The sequence below is a fragment of the Oryx dammah genome, unplaced genomic scaffold (assembly GCF_014754425.2).
Source record: "Oryx dammah isolate SB20612 unplaced genomic scaffold, SCBI_Odam_1.1 HiC_scaffold_27, whole genome shotgun sequence".
Lineage (NCBI taxonomy): Eukaryota > Metazoa > Chordata > Mammalia > Artiodactyla > Bovidae > Oryx > Oryx dammah.
Window position 1 is genome coordinate 105,046,195 of NW_024070211.1, and position 23,382 is coordinate 105,069,576.

The window sequence follows — 23,382 nt, forward strand, 5'->3', positions numbered from 1 at the left end:
CCTTTAAAAAATAAAAGAAAAAAATTTAACTTGAAGGAGTAATTTATTGTTTACTGTTTTGTCAGGTTATAATGGTATGAATTGATTAATTACATTTAAAACTGTCCATGAACACTTTGCCATTTGATATTGGAACACATTCTTAAATAAATGTGGTTATGTTATTAAAAAGGAACTGTCCATGAATAACAATTACCTGTATCTGTCAAGGTCAAATATATATTATTAGTTCTGAATGACACTAGATAATCAATAATGAAATATCAAAATATATTGAGTGATACAGCATGGGGCACCATATCACTGGAGTCATATTAACAGGATTTTGTGAAGAAAGCTAAAATTATGTTATTTGAGGTGCGGATCAGTTATCTCTGGAACGATAATGTGTACCAAACCACTCAAAACTTATCAGACAACAAAAAATGTATCTTTGCTCACAAGCCCATGGCTGGCAAGATGATTTTGGTGATCCTGGTTGGGCTTAGTCATAGGGCTGAGGTCTTAGATGAGACAACTGCCTGACTCAGCTCCATCCACACACTGGCCCAGGCTTGTTCTCATGGTGAAAGCAAAAGAGTGAGAGAGGAAGCCTAAATGCCAAGCACTTGTCTATCCTCCATTTACATCAGGTTTTCTCAATTTTGTTCACCAAAGCAAAAGTGCCAATCCGGATTCAATGTGGGAGTGTACTACAAACAAAGAGGCATAAAATATTAGTGCAATAGCACATACCATGACAAATCTCTATTGTAGGTACAGAACTGTTTCTCTAAAACCCTAGGAATCACTTCATCCTTAACTCATTTTTTGGTTAATATCTATTTAATAATTCACCCTATGTCTTAGCCCCCAATTCAATATCATATAATAAATGCTTAAACAAATGTTTATTTTAATAATGATGGTAGTAATGCTATTTAATTACAACTAATTCTAGAAGTGTTCCCTTCATTTTCATTTCATTTAAGAACATTAAAGCTGTTTAATTTGAACTTTAAGCTAATTTTAAAAATATGTGATTATGCAAGTGTCAAAATTGATGTCAATAGATTTAAGAGTTTTGCAGATGAGTAGGTTGCACACACCTATTGCTTTTGGACTTGAATGCATTAGAGAAAACAAATATTTATGTATTCATTGTCAATTTTTAAATTATTTCAGAGGAAGAGATATTTTTTCAGCATGTTATGAGGGAAGCCACTTTTTTCCACTCTTTCCTCCAAAATTCTGCACATATTTCAGTGAAGTTAGTTGATTTTGAAAAAAAATTACGACTTTACAAAACATTCAAGAGGTTAGATATACCACAAAAATAATTTATGTAACATTAGTTGTTATTCTTTCCCAGGCAATTAGCTTATTTTTAGGGTCACAATATATTAATAATAATATTTATGGTAATATCAACATTTGTTTTTTGTGAAGTTAAAAAATATTTCAGTCTGAAGCGTAACCAACCATAACATTATAGAACACAATAATAAAAAATACTTAGACACTCACCAACCAACGAGAAGGCAATGGCAACCCACTCCAGTACTCTTGCCTGGAAAATCCCATGGATGGAGGCAGCTGGTAGGCTGCAGTCCGTGGGGTCACTAACGGTTGGACACGACTGAGCAACTTCACTTTCACTTTTCACTTTGCTGCATTGGAGAAGGAAATGGCAATCCACTCAAGTGTTTTTGCCTGGAGAATTCCAAGGACAGGGGAGTCTGGTGGGCTCCCATCTATGGGGTCGCACAGAGTTGGACACAACTGAAGCAACTTAGCAGCAGCACCACCACCAACCAACTTTAACAGTTTGAATATTTTTGTTGTATTTGCTTCAGGTTTTTTGTTTAAGAATAAATCAAATACAGATTTGACCCCTTTTGTACCCTTTCCTTATTTCTTCCTTTGCTTCCCTCTCAGAAGTGAACCAGTGTCCCAAATTCGGCCTTTATCCTTCCCACTAACATTGGTCTTTTTATATTGAACAGTATTTTTTCATGTCATATCCTCTTTAGGAGAAAAAAAACTAATTTCAGTTCCATCTAGTTCATTACAACAAATATTTTCAAGGCATGTTACTCTTCTTAATCCTTTGGGAGACAGAAATGTAAAAAAGATCACCCTCAAAGAAACAAGAAATATATGCTATTTATTTATTACTTGAGAAACTAATAATATTTAAGAAGGCTTCATTACATTTTCATGAAACAAAGTATATGACCTGGCTGACATTAGAAAGTAGCATCTGATAATTATCTGTGCATTAAAATACTATGCTTCTTCAAAATGAGGTTTCCGTTTTTCTATTCATTGAACAAGAGCTCTCTGTCAGTTAAACCTCTATGTCAGGAATCTTCTCTTTCTCACACCTCAGCACCCCCATATACATGTGCTGCCAGGTCCTGTCAACTTAGGAGACTCTTTTGGCCCCAACCATTGTCACCACCACCACCCTTGTTTCCACTTTCTTTCATGTTACATTGGCTGAATCTTCTAGGCTCTTGACTACTTGTCCATCTTTTGTCTTCTAGCCATCTCATGCCTTGTACAGGCATAGATCATTTTGAATCAATATTCTTATCAGGTAAATCTTCACAACCCCCAAATAAACCCTTCAGTGTTGTCCCCATTAGATAGCACACAAAATCTAAGTTCTCTAACTGAATCTTTCAGGTCCTTTTCAGATTGGCTGTAGCTGTCTTTTCTGGTGGTAATTCCCAATTTTCTGCTTCATACAATTTCCAAACTTCCCTGCCACTGCTTCTCCATTCCTTTGCAGCTCTATGTACTAGACCTGATTCCAACACATCCTTCAAAATTTAACCCCCAATCCACTTCTGTACAGCTCAGTATTAGGAGTTAACCTGCTGGTAAACTCCTCTAACAAGATTTTTCTTTCTATAACTATGATATCTATGGACAAATCTTCCCTGCTTGAAATGCACACTGTTTTTAGAGAGACACTGTGTTTTGCATATTCTAGTATTATAACTGTCCAGTATAATTCCTTGAATAAACAGGTATGCAAAAAATATTTGTTGACAAGCCTTTGCTCTAGTAGACCACAAAGGTGTTTGTTACATTATTGCTGATAATGGCTGGAGGTGCAGAAACATACATATTCAATAATAGTAGGATCTTTATATCAATTCTTGTTTATCTCTGGTTATCTTATTTAGAGAAGTATTGTGAAACTTTCCAAAATTCTATTTACTTGTGACTAAAAGGGAAATGTTTACATTGTATCATTAAGTGAACTAATTAGAAATCACATATAAAGTTCAAATATGAGTGGAATTATAGGATAGGGATAGGATGGAAATACTAACCTTTGGTGATTTCTTTCTTTCTCTTGTTCTATACTGAGGTTTTATAATGTAATACATTGTACTATACTATTAGACCATTATACTAGCCCCATAAGCACTAAAAAATAGTTTTTGGATGAATGATTTTAAAATGTATAGATGATTTCTATGTCTACAACTGAAAGCCATCTTAAAAAATAAACTTGTTTATAATGTATCAGGTAATAATGTAGGTGAATCTCACACTCACACAAATATGCATAATCAAAGAATGATATTTTTTCTTCATTTGCTTTGACATATTTTAGACTGTGTGCGGAAGTTTAAGTGTTGTCAGATAAGCATAGAAGAAGGCAAAGGGAAACTCTGGTGGAACTTGAGAAAAACTTGCTATAAGATAGTGGAGCATAACTGGTTCGAAACCTTCATTGTCTTCATGATTCTGGTCAGCAGTGGGGCACTGGTAGGTAACATGAGCTGCTCCTTTACTTTTACCTGAAACCCTTTACCTTTCCCCTCAATCAACCTCCTATTGCACGTTTTCACAAGAAGGTATTTGTGAAGATGAGAGACATTGTATGATATTTTTAGCACAGTGTGAGAGGCTGGCTAAGTAGCAACTTTTATTGTTCTGCTGTAGGCCTGAGATGGAATCAAATTTAGATCAGTATGATTTTTTGTGAATATTTAAAGAACGACCCTTCTTTTAGTCATCAGCACCAGTTCCTATTAAGAATCAATATGTAGACAGGGTATGGAATTATCAGCTAAATATCAATATGCTTAACATAAGCTCCATTGCTGTGTTCCTGCCAGTTCACTAGTGCCATCCACATTGAAGGGTAAATAGATTAAATTACCCACAAGTAGCAAAGTGAGATCATTACAGACTTATTTTATATCTGATTTCGCTCAACAGAATGGTCAAAAAACCAACAAAAATAAAAACCAATTTCTCCTTTCTCCTTGATCCAGATCACCAAGTCCTGATAGTTTTTCCTGTAAAGGGATTGAATTATTAATAGACAAATGCTCTTTTCATTCCAGAAGACCCAGGGACTCCTGCATATGAGTTCCCTTGCCCTTTCCAAAGAGCCCTGCAGAACAGTGGCAAAGGGAGGTTCCCGACAACTATATTCATGCTCAGATTGAGCTAGAGAGATAAAGAAAGCAAAAGACTAGTCCTTGCCCCTTCCCCAAGCTAAGGGGACTCCTTGCCTTACATTTTCATCACTAACTGGGTTTAGGGTTACAGTTTGAGGGTTACAGTCAAGGAACTCTGCACCGAGCAAAGCATATATGCTTGCAGATGATTTTGTGCCTCCTATTGTAGACAGAAGTAGCTGGCAGTGTTTCAGAAATTTTAAGCTCTGATGGGATATTCTGATACCAAAATTTAAAGATTATTTGAATTAATTTGTTGACTGAAATGCCCAGTTAAGAGTCACTTGCATATAGATAGCTATAGAGCAAAATGCAGCTCTGGGAAGCATGAAGTCTTCCAGATTTAGGCACCTGAAAAGATGCTTGCAAGCATGATATTTTCTAATAAAATACCAGTTAGAGACAATTTATGAAAATGAAATTTAGTGGAGTTTTTTCATTTACAGGCCTTTGAAGATATATATATTGAACAGCGAAAAACCATTAAGACCATGTTAGAATATGCTGACAAAGTTTTCACTTATATATTTATCCTGGAAATGCTTCTCAAGTGGGTTGCATATGGCTTTCAAGTGTATTTTACCAATGCCTGGTGCTGGCTAGATTTCCTGATCGTCGATGTGAGTATTCTGCATGTTATTTTTTCATTTCACTGGCATGTAAATGGTAACTTCTAGTCCTCGCTTGGTGTCTGGCACATAGTAGGTACTCAGTACGACTGCAAGACCCCAAATATAAATGATGGGTCCCATCTTCCCAATAAGAAAATGCCCCAAAACATTTTTTGCCAGAGTTTCACAGACAAAATAGTTAAATTAATATTTAAAATCCCGTTACGCAAAGCAATATATAAATGTAGAAGTTTTGCTTTATCACTCTCACATATAACTGTATTTAAATTCTTCACGGGCATCTTTGATGTTAGCATTTTTGTCATCTCCAGAACCTGTTGCAAAGTGTGTCCCACAGGTGGATTAGTAATTACAAAGGAATATGAAAGTCCAAGTAGCAAGAGACACTTATTGATTTGTATGATTGTAGAAACAGATTAGCTATGGGCCAATTACTTAAGAGTTTTATGAAACTATATTGGTGTTGAAAATAATATATTAATAAATGCAGTGCCAGAAAGTAAGAAGCTTTAAAAAGTATGAATATGAGTTTATTCCCTTACTTCTGAGGGAAATTTTTGAAGATCTTAACCAGACAAAATTTTAAAAGTCAATTTTATTTAATTTTGAAGATATATTTCTTAAATGCCTTTAAATTAATAGTTAATTTTATCTAGAAATTTAAGGCCTTTTGTCTAGGAAAAAACTAGGAGAGCCAGAGGGAATAAGGGCCAGGAAACCTGGAGAAAAGGGATAGAATGATACTCAGATTAATTAAGAAGAAAGACACTGAAATTTTTAGGCAAGAAAAATGTGTGTTTTAAGTACTGAACTTTAAGATAATATTCTGTTGATTATAATAACTCCTTGGTAATTAAAGAAATATTATGATATATAAAATTTACATATACTAGAAAAAGAGAAAAATGGACTCTTTCATGGAGAAAGTTAGTTTTTATAGTTGTAGGTGAAAAATATTCAACTTAATTTAGTAGGAGCTTTCTAGTCACCAAACAGAAAAAATTTGTAAGAAATAGAGATTTTTTTCAATTTAAGAGACTAAAATATCTTTTCCTTTTGCTGAATCTGCATAAAGCAAGCCTATTATTTATATTAACATATAAAGCTACATGCAGAATTATATCAAAAGTTTACTGGCAATAAAATGACAATAATTCTTTAAATCACATGTGTTTGAGCACTACAAGCAAAAGAAAAATATACCATGGCAATACCAGTTCTTTTATTCATATGATGAGATTATAGATGATACTTAATTTTCTGCCTGTGATTATGATACACTGTAAATTTTTAATAAAAATATCTTATGTTTACTATATCCATGTAAAAATAAAGGCATTAAGTCAATACTACCTAAATATAAAGAAAATCTTAAGAGAAATGTGTGAGCTGCTGTTCATGTTACCTAGTGTATTCTGAGGTTTACCTTCTTGGATTTAAGAAAATTATTATGATAATACATTAAGCTAATTAATGCCTTGATTTATGTCAAACATATTTATCAATCATCTATTTCCTATGGAAGAGACAAATATGTATGTGATTTTCTGGGACTATGGGAGCTTACAGGCAACTAGTGAGGATAGATATGTATACAATGAGGAGATGACATCTCTATTAGAAGTTTCATCTGTTTCGCTGAGGAAGAAGCACAGGCTTCATGAAGGCAGTGCAATGTGAACTGGCATTTGAAGGATGTCAGCAGGTACAGATGAAGCAAGGACATCAAAGCCTTGAAGACACTGCTACATGCCAAGCAGGGCTTGTTCAACCACCAAGTAGTCCTATAGGATAAGCTCTGTGCCACAGGATGAGGGAAAGTAATTGGCTGATACTTTGTAACTGGCTGATAAGAAACGTAAGTTGGAGAAGAGGTTGAAGGACCTGAGATGCCATTCAAAGAGATTTATTAATAGATCTATGATTTAGTGATTTAGTAAAGAAGCTATTGAAGAGTTCTCAAAGATACTCTTCTATTGGAAAGTGACAAGAAAAGCTCACCCAAGAAATTTGCTGCAGATGTCAGTGATGGAATGGAAGAAAATTACTATTTAGAGGCCAAAAAGAGAAGACCAGAAAGAGAAGATCTACATGTATCTCCTTTTCATATTCACCAACACAAGACACATAAAATTAAATGTTTACTACTCCTTTAGCTAATAAATACTGCCCCTGTTCAGAATTTTATTCTTATGTCTTTTATTTTTCATTCTTTAATTTATACCTATCTCTTTTTCATTCTGTCTTCAGAGAAGATGAAGTACTATAAGTCCTCATGTTTTATACCTAGAAAATCTTCACAATAAATGATAATTCAGTAACTTTATCTTTCATTTGTCTTAAGAGATTTGCAAAGCCTAAAAATTTAGATTTTAGGAAAAATATAGAAACTCCTTAAGAAAATTTTATAGATTAATTTTTTCCAAATTTAATGGTTTTTCTATTTCATATTACATGTGGAAAATTAGTTTGAATAAATCAAGTTGTGTTGTAAAATATTTTTATATGCCTCATTTACTTCTCTTAAAAAAATGTAATACCACTAACACCATATTCTTAAAAGCTATATTACACATCTGTTTTCATTTTCCTGCTTTTGAAATTCAGGTGAACTTTAGGAGAAAATATATTTTCTTTAGCTTATATAGTTTTAACGGGTTTTCTATGTATTTTCAAAGGAAATCAGACATTTCTGTGCCACCTGTGGCAGTTTTTCTTTTCTTTTTTTGCTGTGATGTTACAACTTATATCAACATTACATTAGCCATCAATATAAATAACTAAAGAAAACATTGTTCCGACCATTTCTAATTAGTTATACTAAAATCTCAACTTTTTAAACTTAATGATTTCAGTTTTCCCTAATTAATGATCTTAGGCCTTCACACTGACATTTACAAGACTAAACCACTGTTTAGAAATCTAGATCTTTCTGAGTATGTTTATATTCAGAGTCAACTGTATCTTGCACACTTTGCTTGCATACTTGTACTAGGTTTTCTTTTCTCTTTCAGGTCAGCTAAATAATATGAGAAATGATACAGTTTTATAAATCTATAGATGAAAATTTCATTTTGGTGTCATTCTTTTTCTTTCTTTACATTTAATTCTTTTAAATTTTCTTGTCAGGAATCTTGATAAAAAGAGCATATATTGCTGCTGCTTTTTCATCAAGTTTATAGCAGTAGTTCTCAAAATGTGGTTCACTGGCCAGTATCATTAAGCTTAAGTGGGAACTTAATGAAATGCAAATTCTCAGGTCTCATCTGAACCTTGGCCAGCCATCGTGTTTGCAATAAGTGATTTTGACACTCACTAAAATTTTGGAACTGGTTTATTGCAAACAGCAAGGCTGAGTTGTGTAAGCTTTTTTGCCTATAAATAAGAAAATTGTGTTACTTTTTTCTGTATAGGTCTCATTGGTTAGCTTAACTGCAAATGCTTTGGGATACTCAGAACTTGGTGCCATCAAATCCCTCAGAACACTAAGAGCTCTGAGGCCACTGAGAGCCTTATCCCGGTTTGAAGGAATGAGGGTAAGACCAAATGCTTTAGTATTTGTTGGAATTATAATTGAAAACAGGGTTTCTCTGATGGCTGAGGTGGTAAAGAATCTGCCTGCAATAGAGGAGACCCAAGTTCGATCCCTGGGTCAGGAAGATCCCTTGGAGAAGGGAATGGCTACCCACTCCAGTATTCTTGCCTGGAGAATTCCATGGACAGAGGAGCCTGGTGGGCCACAGTCCATGGAGTCACAAAGAGTCGGACACGACTAACACTTTGAGTATAAACTGCTGTTTTGAACCTTAAATGGGACACATCCAGGTTAAATTTGTCTTCTACATTCATATTCATGTAACCAATCAATCAGTAATATTTGTCAGACATCCATAAATGACACTGTTGGAGGCACTCACACAACATAATGCCTGAATGATGGCTTCTAATTAGAAGCAATGAGATTGCCTCTACGTAGACTTTTTTACTCTGTGGGAAATTTCTAGCATGTTGTGTAGACTTCTGATGTGAGTCAACATTAGTTATGTTCATTCCAGTTTATAAATGCGAAGGAAATCCCACTCACCGTAATTTGAAACCACCAAATCATTCCTCATCATTTTTCTTCCCTTCTCCATATGATGTATTCTGAGCCTTTTAAAGTCCAACCCTGGCCTTTTTGCTCTCAAACAAAGGCTGAGCTAGCTAAAAAGTAGGTCAGCTGTGGAAATCTAACACTCATTTAGAAAGGTGGTACAAAGGAACTGGGAGGCATTTGTACTGCCATTTGTCATCCCCTGAGGCATAAAAGCTGAGACTACATACCCTCAGCACTGAGGAAACGATGATGCCCTGTCCAGGTAGGTTTGGCTATTCAAAAAGGAACTTTTAGGTATTGTTTTGTGATATTTAAAAATAGTTACTTAGGATTTTCGTTGAATGTTGTAAACGCAACCAGAAATGGATAATAAATATGTGGAGATATATGTGCTTCTGTAAATGTGTGTGCATGGTATCATAGAAAGGAATGGCTAGCTATTAAATTCTTTTCAGTTTACCAATTTAAAAACCTGTTTTATAGTAGCTATTTTAACTTTTTAAAAAGAGAATCGAGCTTTCAGTACTAGAATGATTTTTATATTTTCTCTGTTGAGTTTTCATGTACAATGACCTAAGTTTCGAGTTCTTCTATAGACCTGACTCTCTTTTCACTTCTCTTCCCATCTCACTGCTGTGCCAGGTTGTTGTCAATGCTCTTTTAGGAGCCATTCCATCCATAATGAATGTACTTCTGGTTTGCCTGATCTTTTGGTTGATATTCAGTATCATGGGAGTGAATCTTTTTGCTGGCAAGTTTTATCACTGTATTAACTACACCACTGGAGAAATGTTTGATGTCAGCGTGGTCAACAACTACAGTGAATGTAAGGCCCTCATAGATAGCAACCAAACTGCCCGGTGGAAGAATGTGAAAGTCAACTTTGATAATGTGGGACTTGGGTATCTTTCTCTACTTCAAGTAGTAAGTAACCACTTTATTATTCACTGTGATGTGTTACTAAAATGAGTATAAGATTCTTACTCACTGTTTACAATACATATTTCCTTAAGCCCATCTGCCTAGATTCTTCCTTAATCATGGATGAACTGTCTTTCTGAGCCATGTTGGAGACTGGATGGCTGTATAAAGTTTAAAGTCTCCCAGACTGTGCCTTAGGTTTCCAAAACAAGTCTTTGTTACTGAAATTTCTATGTAGTTTCCCACTGTCTTCCCCAATCTGAGCAAAGTAGAGGCATTGGCCCGAGGATGGATTGGAAAGGTAGGGGGAGGGGTGGTAGATTTCTGTTCTTCTCAGATACCAGACAGTATCTAAACCCTTGGCAAGTCTCCACTCACCCAACTTTCACAAACACCATAACCAAATATTCCCCTCACAGGGACTCCTACCTTGATTTCCATCTTACTGCCTGTTGCTTGAATGCTTTAAGATAGGGAGATTGCTCTCTTGCAAATGAAAAGCTTCCTATCAAGTCTATTATGCCTGCTATAATTTCATAAAACTCCATGTAGCTTCTCAACTGACCACTCTAAGCCATGTTCACACACTCCCTGAGTTGATCCACTAACACGATACCCAACACTAGATGAATACTGCAGGGTCCTGTGGCATTTGCTTTTGCTAAGTCACTTCAGTCGTGTCCGACTCTGTGTGACCCCATAGACGGCAGCCCACCAGGCTCCTGTCCCTGGGATTCTCCAGGCAAGAACACTGGTGTGGGTTGCCATTGCCTTCTCCAGTGAATGAAAGTGAAAAGTGAAAGTGAAGTCGCTCAGTCATGTCCGACTCTTAGCAACCCCATGGACTGCAGCCCACCAGGCTCCTCCATCCATGGGATTTTTCCAGGCAAGAGTACTGGAGTGGGGTGCCATTGCCTTCTCCACCTGTGGCATTAAGAAACTGAAAAACTCATGTGCATGACTTGTCTTCAGAATTACTATGTCTCTTCAACCAAAAATTTTAAAGAGTAAATTGCAGTTAGGTATAATAGTTTTTGGATTATAAAGTTTCTTCTTACAGAGTAATTGCCTAAAAATAGTATGTTTGGCAATTTCAAGAACAAACCATCATGATTGGTGGTTGGTGATAATATCATTTAGAAAAGATAAGCAGAAAAGACAACCTTAAGATCAAATAATGCAACATATTTTGCAGTTTGTCTGAAGGTAATACTATATGTGAAATTATTTCATGTTACATTCTTGTATATATACATAAGAGTCAAAGGTTGTTGATAATTGCTTTTATAATAGCACATTGTTATAATCTATCATGACTTAAGTATAGATGTTAAAGTCACATAGAAAGATGTTATGAAAGAACATGAAGGAAGAGTTTTCAATGCATATGTTTTAAAACTTTGCCAAAAGAGTTTAAATATTAATTTCAAGCTATTTTATATACCTGTTTTTGAATAAATATTGGTTAATAAATTTGATATTTAGTCTCTTCTAGAATTATAATTTGCAAGGGGAAAAAATTCAATGGTGTGACTTTTTTTTCAGGCCACCTTTAAGGGATGGATGGATATCATGTATGCAGCAGTTGATTCACGAAATGTAAGTCTATTTAGAGGGAAAACTGTTTAATTAGATCTAGTGACTATTTCTACAGTGTTGTAATTTACTGATATTGTCAATAAAATAAAACCATGGGTCAATTTATACAGAATATCTACATTAGAAAAATAAAACATTCAACCTTACATCACTTCTTCCAAAATTTGATTTGAATGTGTTTCTCTGTTCACTGTGAATGTTCTAACATATCTTTCCTAGTGTCTAGAATGGCACTTAAAAATTTGTAGATTCTCTTTGTTCTATTTGTAAATAGAGACATTTTATTTTTGGTTCTAATAGTTCTAGCCATGAATTAAAAGCTCTTACAGACGGTTTCTTCATCTGTCTCAGATTTCCTCCAGCTTTTGATATTTTTTTGTGATAGGAAAGTCTGAATAATGATAAAAGAAAAAAAAATCATATTTCTTTTTGAAAAGTTAAATTTTATGATAGAAAGGGCTTTCATAATGTATCTTACACACATCAGCACTTTGGAAATTTTTTGTGGTAATCTCCATATAATTTCTCACTATTTAACAATAAGGAAGGAAATCACGTTTTAAAAAAGAGATTGGTTTCTCATATATTGTCAGAGCATAGTAATTAAGCTCAAGATGTTATATCCCTGACACCAAAAACAGGTGGTAAATTAGAGAGAGTTCCTGAACTTTTTTCACCTTATTAAAAAAAAGAAACTATAAGAGCTTGACACCCTGCATTTTATCTCTTTTATTATCAGGAGTCCCATTTATAGGCTCTTTTGAATAATATCAATAATTTATAATTTATTACCACTTACTGTTAAAGGCTTTCTTACATTATCTCATTTTATGTGGTAGTTTCCTACCTATTTGATTAATTCAAAGTTCTCTCCACCTTTTTAATCAATAACCTATATGACATGCAAATTATTTTCAGTTTCTTCCTTAATAACTTAGCATACACTATTGTATTTTGTTTTTCAGATGCTCAGTCGTGTCTTACTCTTTGCGTCCTTATGGACTGCAGCATATCAGGCTTTCCTGTCCTTTACTATCTCCCAGAGTTTGCTCAAACTCATGTCCATTGAGTCTGTGATGCCATCCAACCATCTCATTCTCTATTGCCCCCTTTTTTTCCTGCCTTCAATCTTTCCCAGCATCAGGGTCCTTTCCATTGAGTCGGCTGTTCGTATCAGGTAGCCAAACTATTGGAGCTTCAGCTTCAGCATCAGTCCTTCCAATGTTGATTTCCTTTAGGATTGACTGGTTTGATCTCCTTGCAGTCCAAGGGACTCTCAAGAGTCTTCTCCAGCACCACAGTTTGAAAGCATCAGTTCTTCAGAGGTCATACTAGTATATAATCCCTCAGGATTCAAACACCTTACATAAGATGAAATTCAATTGCCTTCTAAAAGTATGGAAAGTTATCCACCCTTACTCTCATTTAGTCAAGATAGAAGTGCAAATTTAAACCAAAATTAAATATTACCTACATACTTTCCTGATTGGCAATATTTAAAAGTCTGACAATATCAAGTACTGACAAGAACTGCAAGAACTCTGGTATGCTGGGGGTGGGGTTGGGGAATGGGAAATGGGTAAACATTCCTTTAAAAGGCCTCCCTGGTGACTCAGATGGTAAAGCATCCACCTGTAGTACAGAAGACCTGGGTTAGAACCCAGGGTCGGGAAGATCTCCTGGAGAAAAGAATAGCTACCCACTCCAGTATTTCTTTTCTAACTTTACTTTATTTTACCTTACAATATTGTATTGGTTTTGCCAGACATCAACATGAATTTGCCACAGGTATACATGTGTTCCCAATCCCGAACCCCCCTCCCATAACATCTCTCTAGGTCATCCCAGTGCACCAGCCCCAAGCATCCTGTATCCTGCATCAAACCTAGACTGGTGATTTGTTTCTTATATGATATTATACATGTTTCAATGCCATTCTCCCAAATCATCCCACCCCTCTCCCTCTCCCACAGAGTCCAAAAGACTGTTCTATACATCTGTGTCTCTTTTGCAGTCTTGCATACAGGGTTATCATTACCATCTTTCTAAATTCCATATATATATGTAAGTATACTGTATTGGTGTTTTTCTTTCTGGCTTACTTCACTCTGTATAATAGGCTCCAGTTTCATCCACCTCATTAGAACTGATTCAAATGTATTCTCTTTAATGGCTGAGTAATACTCCATTGTGTATATGTACCACAGCTTTCTTATCTATTCATCTGCTGATGGACATCTAGGTTGCTTCCATATCCTGGTTATTATAAACAGTGCTGTGATGAACATTGGGGTACATGTGTCTCTTTCAATTCTGGTTTCCTCGGTGTGTAAGCCCAGCAGTGGGATTGCTGGGTCATAAGGCAGTTCTATTTGCAGTTTCTTAAGGAATCTCCACACTGTTCTCCATAGTGGCTGTACTAGTTTGCATTCCCACCAACAGTGTAAGAGGGTTCCCTTTTCTCCACACCCTCTCCAGCATTTATTGCTTATAGACTTTTGGATTGCAGCCATTCTGACTGGTATGAAATGGTACCTCATTGTGGTTTTGATTTGCATTTCTCTGATAATGAGTGATGTTGAGCATCTTTTCATGTGTTTGTTAGCTATCTGTATGTCTTCTTTGGAGAAATGTCTATTTAGTTCTTTGGCCCATTTTTTGATTGGGTGGTTTATTTTTCTGGAATTGAGCTGCAGGAGTTGCTTGTATATTTTTGAGATTAGTTGTTTGTCAGTTGCTTCATTTGCTATTATTTTCTCCCATTCTAAAGACTGTCTTTTCACCTTGCTTATAGTTTCCTTTGTTGTGCAGAAACTTTTAATTTTAATTAGATCTCATTTGTTTATTTTGCTTTTATTTCCAGTATTCTGGGAGGTGGGTCATAGAGGATCCTGCTGTGATTGATGTCGGAGAGTGTTTTGCCTATGTTCTCCTCTAGGAGTTTTATAGTTTCTGGTCTTATGTTTAGATCTTTAATCCATTTTGAGTTTATTTTTGTATATGGTGTTAGAAAGTGTTCTAGTTTCATTCTTTTACAAGTGGTTGACCAGTGTTCCCAGCACCACTTGTTAAAGAGATTGTCTTTAATCCATTGTATATTCTTGCCTCCCTTGTCAAAGATAAGGTGTCCTTAGGTGTGTGGATTTATCTCTGAGCTTTCTATTTTGTTCCATTGATCTATATTTCTGTCTTTGTGCCAGTACCATACTGTCTTGATGACTGTGGCTTTGTAGTAGAGCCTGAAGTCAGGCAGGTTGATTCCTCCAATTCCATTCTTCTTTTTCAAGATTGCTTTGGCTATTTGAGGTTTTTTGTATTTCCATACAAATTGTGAAATTATTTGTTCTAGCTCTGTCAAAAATACCGCTGGTAGCTTGATAGGGATTGCATTGAATCTGTAGATTACTTTGGGTAGTATACTCATTTTCACTATATTGATTCTTCCGATCCATGAACATGGTATATTTCTCCATCTATTAGTGTCCTCTTTGATTTCTTTCACCAGTGTTTTATAGTTTACTATATATAGGTCTTTAGTTTCTTTAGGTAGATATATTCCTAAGTATTTTATTCTTTTCATTGCAATGGTGAATGGAATTGTTTCCTTAATTTCTCTTTCTATTTTCTCATTATTAGTGTATAGAAATGCAAGGGATTTCTGTGTGTTGATTTTATATCCTGCAACTTTGTATATTCATTGATTAGCTCTAGTAATTTTCTGGTGGAGTCTTTAGGGTTTTCTCTGTAGAGGATCATGTCATCTGCAAACAGTGAGGGTTTTACTTCTTCTTTTCCAATTTGGATCCCTTTTATTTCTTTTTCTGCTCTGATTGCTGTGGCCAAAACTTCCAGAACTATGTTGAATAGTAGTGGTGAAAGTGGGCATCCTTGTCTTGTTCCTGACTTTAGGGGAAATGCTTTCAATTTTTCACCATTGAGGATAATGTCTGCTGTGGGTTTGTCATATATAGCTTTTATTATGTTGAGGTATGTTCCTTCTATTCCTGCTTTCTGGAGAGTTTTTTTTTTTTATCATAAATGGATGTTGAATTTTGTCAAAGGCTTTCTCTGTATCTATTGAGATAATCATATGGCTTTTATTTTTCAATTTGTTAATGTGGTGAATTACATTAATTGATTTGCTGATATTGAAGAATCCTTGAATCCCTGGGATAAAGCCCACTTGGTCATGGTGTATAATCTTTTAAATGTGTTGTTGGATTCTGATTGCTAGAATTTTGTTAAGGATTTTTGCATCTATGTTCATCAGTGATATTGGCCTGTAGTTTTCTTTTTTTGTGGCATCTTTGTCAGGTTTTGGTGTTAGGGTGATGGTGGCCTTATAGAATGAGTTTTTGCCTGGAGAATTCCATGGACAGAGGAGCCTGGCAGGCTACAGTCCATGGGATCGCAAAGAGTCAGACGCAACTAAGTGACTAACACTTTCACTTTCATTTCTTTAAAAGGTTGAGCATTATCAACATTATTCATACTTAAAAAAAAAAAAAACAGAACTGTGTTGGATAAGAGAGCACATTATTGTTACAGAAACAGTCCTTAAGACCTGCTAAGTACAGTGAATCAATAGACTCATTTTCAGAATGGAAAGATCCTACTGATGTACTTATGTCAACACATATGGTAATAATTCTAGTCTAGCAAGAGAAATATATAACAGAAATCAAACCCTTACTCTTACCTATTACTATTGGCCAGGTTCTATTCTAACACTTCTCATATAGTAATATATTTAGCCTTCTGAACTACCATGTTAGAGTTGGTCTGTTTTTTTCCATTTTACGGATGAAGAAACTGAGTCAGAGAGAGTAAAATTTGGAAGTTTTTAACATAAACTAGTGTAACTGTAGCATCTCTTCTATAGGAAGAGGAAGTCCTCACCCTGCATGCCCCACTGGGGTCTTAAAAGTGCATTCATATCCTAGGCATTTATTGAGTGAAATGAATTTTAATTATTCAGACTTTTCTATGAGTTGTTTCATTTTCTAAAGTCAATGAAAGAGTTTGGAGACTCTTCAATAAGTGTGTTAAACTTGATCTTTCCTAAAATCTGTTTAACTTTTAAAAAATTTCCAGTGATAGAGATATGCTTTGAGAATTGAAAATTCACTGATGTCTTTTCTATGAAACAAGTTTTAGGTCTAATGGTTATCATTTTTTATATTTTGTAGGTAGAATTACAACCCAAGTATGAAGACAATCTGTACATGTATCTGTATTTTGTCATCTTTATTATTTTTGGTTCGTTCTTTACTCTAAATCTTTTCATTGGTGTCATCATAGATAACTTCAACCAGCAGAAAAAAAAGATAAGTATACTAAAACTTCATCTTTTCCCTAAAGTGTTAACTAAACATATTACACTGTTTCCTTTTGGCTCCAAGTGCAGTCATCAAAAAGAAAGAATATAAAATTCAGAAATTATGTTGACCTAATCATCTATGAGTTTTTAAGTGATTGATAATTCAGATAGCTGAATTACTATCAGCTATCTGAAAGTACTGATATTTCCAGTACAGAAATCTGACTAATTTACACATTGAATATATGCATATCTAAAATACATGTTAGTTAGTAATTTAAGAATAGAATGTGGAGACATTTTTGACACAATTACTAATATGGATTTTATAGCTAGCAAAGAACATGATTTTTACAAGTTTTCCTTTCATTTCTTTACTTTGGAGGCCAAGACATTTTTATGACAGAAGAACAGAAGAAATACTACAATGCAATGAAAAAATTGGGTTCAAAGAAACCACAAAAACCCATACCTCGACCTGCTGTAAGAATAGCATACTTTCATCATTAATAAAAGCTATGTCATCTATCACTTTTATAGCCCAAATTGCTAGATACTAATTTTCGTGTATTTGCAAAACAGTTTCTGCCTTAGCAATGTGACCAGATAGCCTCAATAGTCTAAGTATTTGGTATTTTTTAGATACATAATGTGTAGAAATTATGTAATATATTTTATACACAGACATAAAATATATATAAGTAAAAATGTTCAGGCTTATATACCAATATTATTCCATAGGATTGATGTCACTGAGGAGCTTCTAATAATGTAGAGAAGAAAACATATTCATATATACATAGTGTAGAAATATTGAATGTTCTCAGAGTGCAGTGAGGACCAATTGGGATAATTGATACATCTTGGATATGCCCCATATTCTTTCCAGCTCTGCAGATTGAATGGAATCATTAATGAAACAAGTCATAGGTCTTGTTTGTTCCTGGTTTTTAAGAAAAATTTCCTATTTCCTCCAAGCATCTTGACCTAAATCAGATGACATCATTCTCTATGGCTTTTTATGGTGATTGCAATTGTATATTTGCCAGTGGCTACTGGTCTGTTTGGTTGCTGCAAGGAATTGTTGTCAGAAGAGTCCCTGAGTTCTTTCATGTTTCAGAACTCGTTTCTGAAGGTATACATGATAAAAGGTAATCAAGTGTTCCCCAGAAATCATGACTCTATGACTCCATTAGTGATGATGTAAAACTAGCTATCCTAAAACTGGCCATACCCCTATTCTGTTTGTAAGATAGCCAAAAGCCCAAAGAAAGTAGATAGTAATATTGGACAAAACATAAGGAATGTATAATTTGAGCCTACTTTTTGAGAAATAATACAACTTGAATGGGTAAAGGAGAAAAGCAGAGTAATGACTTATATGAAAAAACAAACACTCCAAAGTCAGGGAAATAAATATTGCAGTGGAGAACAGCGATATATTTTTGACATAGTAAGTAGGAAACATAAGGTTTTCTGGGTTGAATGAGTCAAGCTCACTATGAATCCGAATAAATCCATCTTAATTTAGCCAAGTAAAAATACGATATAGTTAAGTGAACAGCATGGTAATGTGAAGAAAAAGATTTTTAGAGACTCTTATGAGGGGCCAGGAGGAGAAGGGGATGACAGAGGATGAGATGGCTGGATGGCATCACTGACTCGATGGACGTGAGTCTGAGTGAACTCCTGGAGTTGGTGATGGGCAAGGGAGGCCTGGCGTGCTGCGATTCATGGGGTCACAAAGAGTCGGACACAACTGAGCGACTGAACTGAACTGAACTGATGGGAAAATGTGAGAGACAAAGTAATGCTGGGCCTTAGACAAGAAGATGAACCCTTACATACAAGTTGAGTCCACAATATAGGGTCATGCCAATAGGACTGGAAATAAATGAGTCAATAAGAAGGCTCAGTGGGATGAGGAACCTATAAGATATAGGAAAAGAGGGAGGACATATAGATAATAAAGAATGTAAAGCAGTTAATGTTTTGTGAAATTATTGATTCTGTTAATGTAACTGAAAGTCCCGTAAAGGCATTTGGAAAGATTAGGTCTGATGAATATGGGATAAAGATTTTAGAGCTGTCATTGTCGTACATAATTCAGTTGAGCTCTAAAGCATAGGTTCATTTTTGAAAGATAATTATACCAAAAAAAAAAAAAGTACTAAGTGTGAAGCCTTGTGCACTTCACCATTATAGAAGAGGTAAATCAGTGAAAGAGTGAGATTTATTAGTAAGGCAGCACATACATGTAGATAATGAGAAAAAATTTTAATGGCTGTTTAATTACATCAGATAACATGTAGATTTACTTTAGTACGGGTAGGGATGCACAGGAAATGATTAGTGCATTTAGCTAGAATATTATTGGCAACAATCTGGCAAATTAATTCAGTCATTCATTTACAATGTATAATGCTAAGCATTTGGAATTAAATACTAAACAGAGGGTCTATTTGGTAATCAAATAGTCACACCAACAAATAGAAATATCCTAGAAGGAAAGAATCCATTTAGCTATGAGAGCTGATAAGAAAGAAGGGGCTGATTAATCAGAGAAGGCTTTACTGAGCATGAGCCTAGGCCTGAAGAATGAGGAAGTGTCTATAGGCCATGTAAGAAGATAAGAGGGATGTATATGTGAAGGTCCTGAAGTAGGAAGGCCAGTGAGGCTGGAGTGCAGAGGGTGGGGGTTCATTTGGGACATGGTGAGAATGAACAAGTTAGGATGGTCCAGACTTTTCTGGGCTTCTTAGGCCACATTAAGACAAGTCTTTGTCCTTAGAGCAAAGCGAAGCCATTGAGCAGAACCTGGTCAGTTTGGGTGTTGTGACTGTCACCGAACCAGCATTGACAGAGGCAGTGTGTGCAGTATAGACTCATTGTGGAACTATTTCAGGGGTGATAGCCTGAACCAGAGTGGTGTGGAGATGAATAAAATGGATTTGTGAGCTATCATAAGAATGAAATTAAAAGGTTTATTAACTGAATATGAGAAGTGAAGAAGGAAGCAACAAAGATGACTCATGAGTTTCTGCCTTACACGCTGGATGAAGTGTGGTGTCACACAGAATGAGAAGTAGGGACATGAATGGAAAAAACAACTGGAGATGCTAGTTTACAGAATTTGAAAATCAAAAGGGGATTCTGAAAGAGAATGAATGTTAGAAGTAGTAGTAAATTTTCTAAAGTAGTAAAGTTTCCAAAGATTGAGAGATTAGTTTCAGAGCAAAGCAGCAATTCTAGAGAGGAAGAGATTGAAGAGAAAAGGAATAAATATAGAATAAAACTGCACAGGATATGGCTCAAAAACAGTGTAGATTAGGTTACAGAGGAAAAGGGACTGAGTCCTCCACTGATTTTGGAGTAATATATAAAAAGATAGGTGTGGAAATCAATATAATATAAAATGACAAAATGGTAGAAGAGTTTCTTTATAACAATTGACTTTGGTGTTCTCAAAAAAGAAGAATAGAGGACAAGAGAATAGGAAATTTCTGAGAAGTCTGAAATTATCCTAGGAGCAAGTGAGAGAGAGACAAAGGATTGCTAATCATTAGGAAGAGCCCAGACAAAGTGAGAGAACATAAGCCTCTAGGGAACATGGCTTCCTCCAGCATATTCTGAAATTTAAATATGAGACAGTGACTGCGCAGTGGAGTTGTATGTTGATCTAACCCACTGGAAAACTAAATGGGCAAAGAATCTAAAGAGATTTTTACTGAAAATGCTGATATGAACATAAATAGCAAGTTGCTGCTTTTCAGCCATTTTGAATCTGCTTCACTCTAGGTGCTGTATCTGTGGAAGAAAATTGATTTTTTAATTAAATAAAAGCAAACCATTTGCAATAAAATGTCATAAATTTTATGAAAAATGTAAACACAAAACTGTCTGAGTTCACAGAGTGCTTCAAACTTAAAACTGAGTTAGGATGCACCAGACTGAGAAGGGGAGTCTAATAATGCCCCTTGACAGAAGCATTATGACAGAGAGGGATAAACAAGATAAAACAGTATGGTACAAGAGTGGTAGGAAGTATCAGAAGGGTAGAAATAAGGGAAACATAACCAGACTTGGAAAGGTAGACTTCAGTACACAAGAGCTAAGAACAAGGGGCTTAGAACTGGAATCAGATGCATTTAAGTTGAAGGAAGCCCTCGAAGAACAGATCCAGCTGAAACAATGTAAGTCCAGTCCATCAGGCTAAATATGTATTCAGAGAAAATACATATTTTATTCGTGTGTTTATTTATGCAAAAATAAAATGTTGTTTTTGCAAAATATAACAAACCAGTAGTATTTGATATCCCAGAATTAAGGGATGCCTCTACTAGTCGGGCAGGGGCAGAACACTAGAGAATCCAGACCAATAAAGGCATCCATCTGGAATGCAGACTGTGAGCATAGATATAGCAGAAGTTCTGGAGTTCTAGTTGAGAAGGTAGAGGATGACCTAGCAGAGGTGAGCCAAGTTCCAAGCTCTAGGATGATGAATATTGAGCACACAGAGGTGAAAAGAAGAAAAAAAAAAAAAAACAGGGGGCAGTGAACATAATTACTTTACAAGATGAGGACTTAACTTCATAAGGCTAGTTAGTGCTTGGAAATTAAGTCCAGATTGAATAGGGCAAAGTTTGAACATCTAAACTTTAAGCTATAATTATATAAAAAATGATTTTATTCTTGTAGCAGTTACCTCATATAAACTTCACTCTGCTTTCCTTTGTCTTAACATCTTACATAACCATAGATAAGTCAGCAAAACTAAGAAATTTACCCTGGTATGATACTATTAAATAAAATATAGAATGTAAGTGGATTTTGCCAACTGGACACCAATGTCCTTTTACTCGAACTATAATTTTAAAAGCATCTTCTCAGCTGAACCTTAAGGTAGAATTTAAGATGCTGTGGCTTTGCTGCACATAGTGGGTAGGGAATATAAAGGAAGAAACTACGGGGGAAATGACCCAAAAAAGCTAGAAAAGTATTCATTCATTAGTTCTTCAAAGTTAATTTTGATGCTCACCCCAAACATAGAAGATAACAAAGATTCATTATGCTGCTGCTGCTGCTAAGTCGCTTCAGTCGTGTCCGACTCTGTGCGACCCCGTAGACGGCAGCCCACCAGGCTCCCCCGTCCCTGGGATTCTCCAGGCAAGATCACTGGAGTGGGTTGCCATTTCCTTCTCCAATGCAAGAAAGTGAAAGTGAAGTCGCTCAGTGTCAGACTCTTCGAGACCCATGTACTGCAGCCTACCAGGCTCCTCCATCCACGGGGATTTTCCAGGGAAGAGTACTGGAGTGGGGTGCCATCGCCTTCTCCGAACAAAGATTGATTATAGTGATCAAGAGTTACTGTCTACTGTACACATGGTTATGTTTGAGGCACTGAGAAACTAAAAGGTGGTTCTTAACATAAAATTAGTTTACAAAATCTTCTATCATAAACAGTATAAATAGAACAAATACATTTGGAAAAAGCTGGATATTCCAGTATACAAAATTTTCTTCCAAGTGTAAAACAAACATGGAACGTTTTATAATAAAAGCTATATTTTCATATTGCTATGTTAAAATCAGATAACTTGGACTTGATTTGTTTCTCAGTCTCTAAGGGAATTTCACATACTCTTTTTTTTTTGCAGAACAAATTCCAAGGGATGGTCTTTGATTTCGTAACCAAACAAGTCTTCGATATCAGCATCATGATCCTTATCTGCCTCAACATGGTCACCATGATGGTGGAGACTGACGACCAGAGTCAAGAAATGACCAACATTCTGTACTGGATTAATCTGGTGTTTATCGTTCTCTTCACTGGAGAATGTGTGCTGAAACTGATCTCTCTTCGTTATTACTATTTCACCATCGGATGGAATATTTTTGATTTTGTGGTGGTTATTCTCTCCATTGTAGGTAAGAAGAGGTGCTTTCACTCAAGTGAAATTTTTAGGAGTAAAAATTTGTGTTTTAAATCTTTAAAGTATTTTTCACTAATACTTTCTCATTCATCCCAAAATTTCAAATAAAGTCTAATGAAGAGCCCATTCTCAGCTTGTCATTTATCTAACTGTGTGCTGTGCATGAAACTATATGTAAAAAAAAGAGAGAGAATTTATATTATTTATATTTATATTATACATGCAGCTTTTATGTATCATCTTGTCCCGTGCCAGAAAATAACTGCCATTTTGGCATAATAAACAGTCATACTCCTGTGGTATAGACAAGTATTGCTTTGAATAAACAATTCACACACATGTACACATATTAATCAGTAGAAGTAGTCAAATAATTGTCCTTGATAATTGGAATAGCACGTTGTGTGCTTAT

The 23,382-nt window shown here is 35.4% G+C and overlaps 1 protein-coding gene across 2 annotated transcripts in view; it reads left to right on the plus strand.

Moving 5' to 3' along the window:
* Nucleotides 1–23,382, plus strand: part of LOC120854866 (sodium channel protein type 2 subunit alpha) — a 149,304-nt gene that overhangs the window by 121,102 nt on the left and 4,820 nt on the right. For both annotated transcript variants that reach the window (XM_040229255.1, XM_040229254.1), the window contains exons 19-26: nt 3,614–3,768; nt 4,916–5,089; nt 8,515–8,637; nt 9,840–10,121; nt 11,664–11,717; nt 16,907–17,044; nt 17,416–17,520; nt 22,695–22,965. In XM_040229255.1, the coding sequence (XP_040085189.1) occupies nt 3,614–3,768; nt 4,916–5,089; nt 8,515–8,637; nt 9,840–10,121; nt 11,664–11,717; nt 16,907–17,044; nt 17,416–17,520; nt 22,695–22,965 (1,302 nt within the window). The remainder of the gene's footprint in view (nt 1–3,613; nt 3,769–4,915; nt 5,090–8,514; nt 8,638–9,839; nt 10,122–11,663; nt 11,718–16,906; nt 17,045–17,415; nt 17,521–22,694; nt 22,966–23,382) is intronic.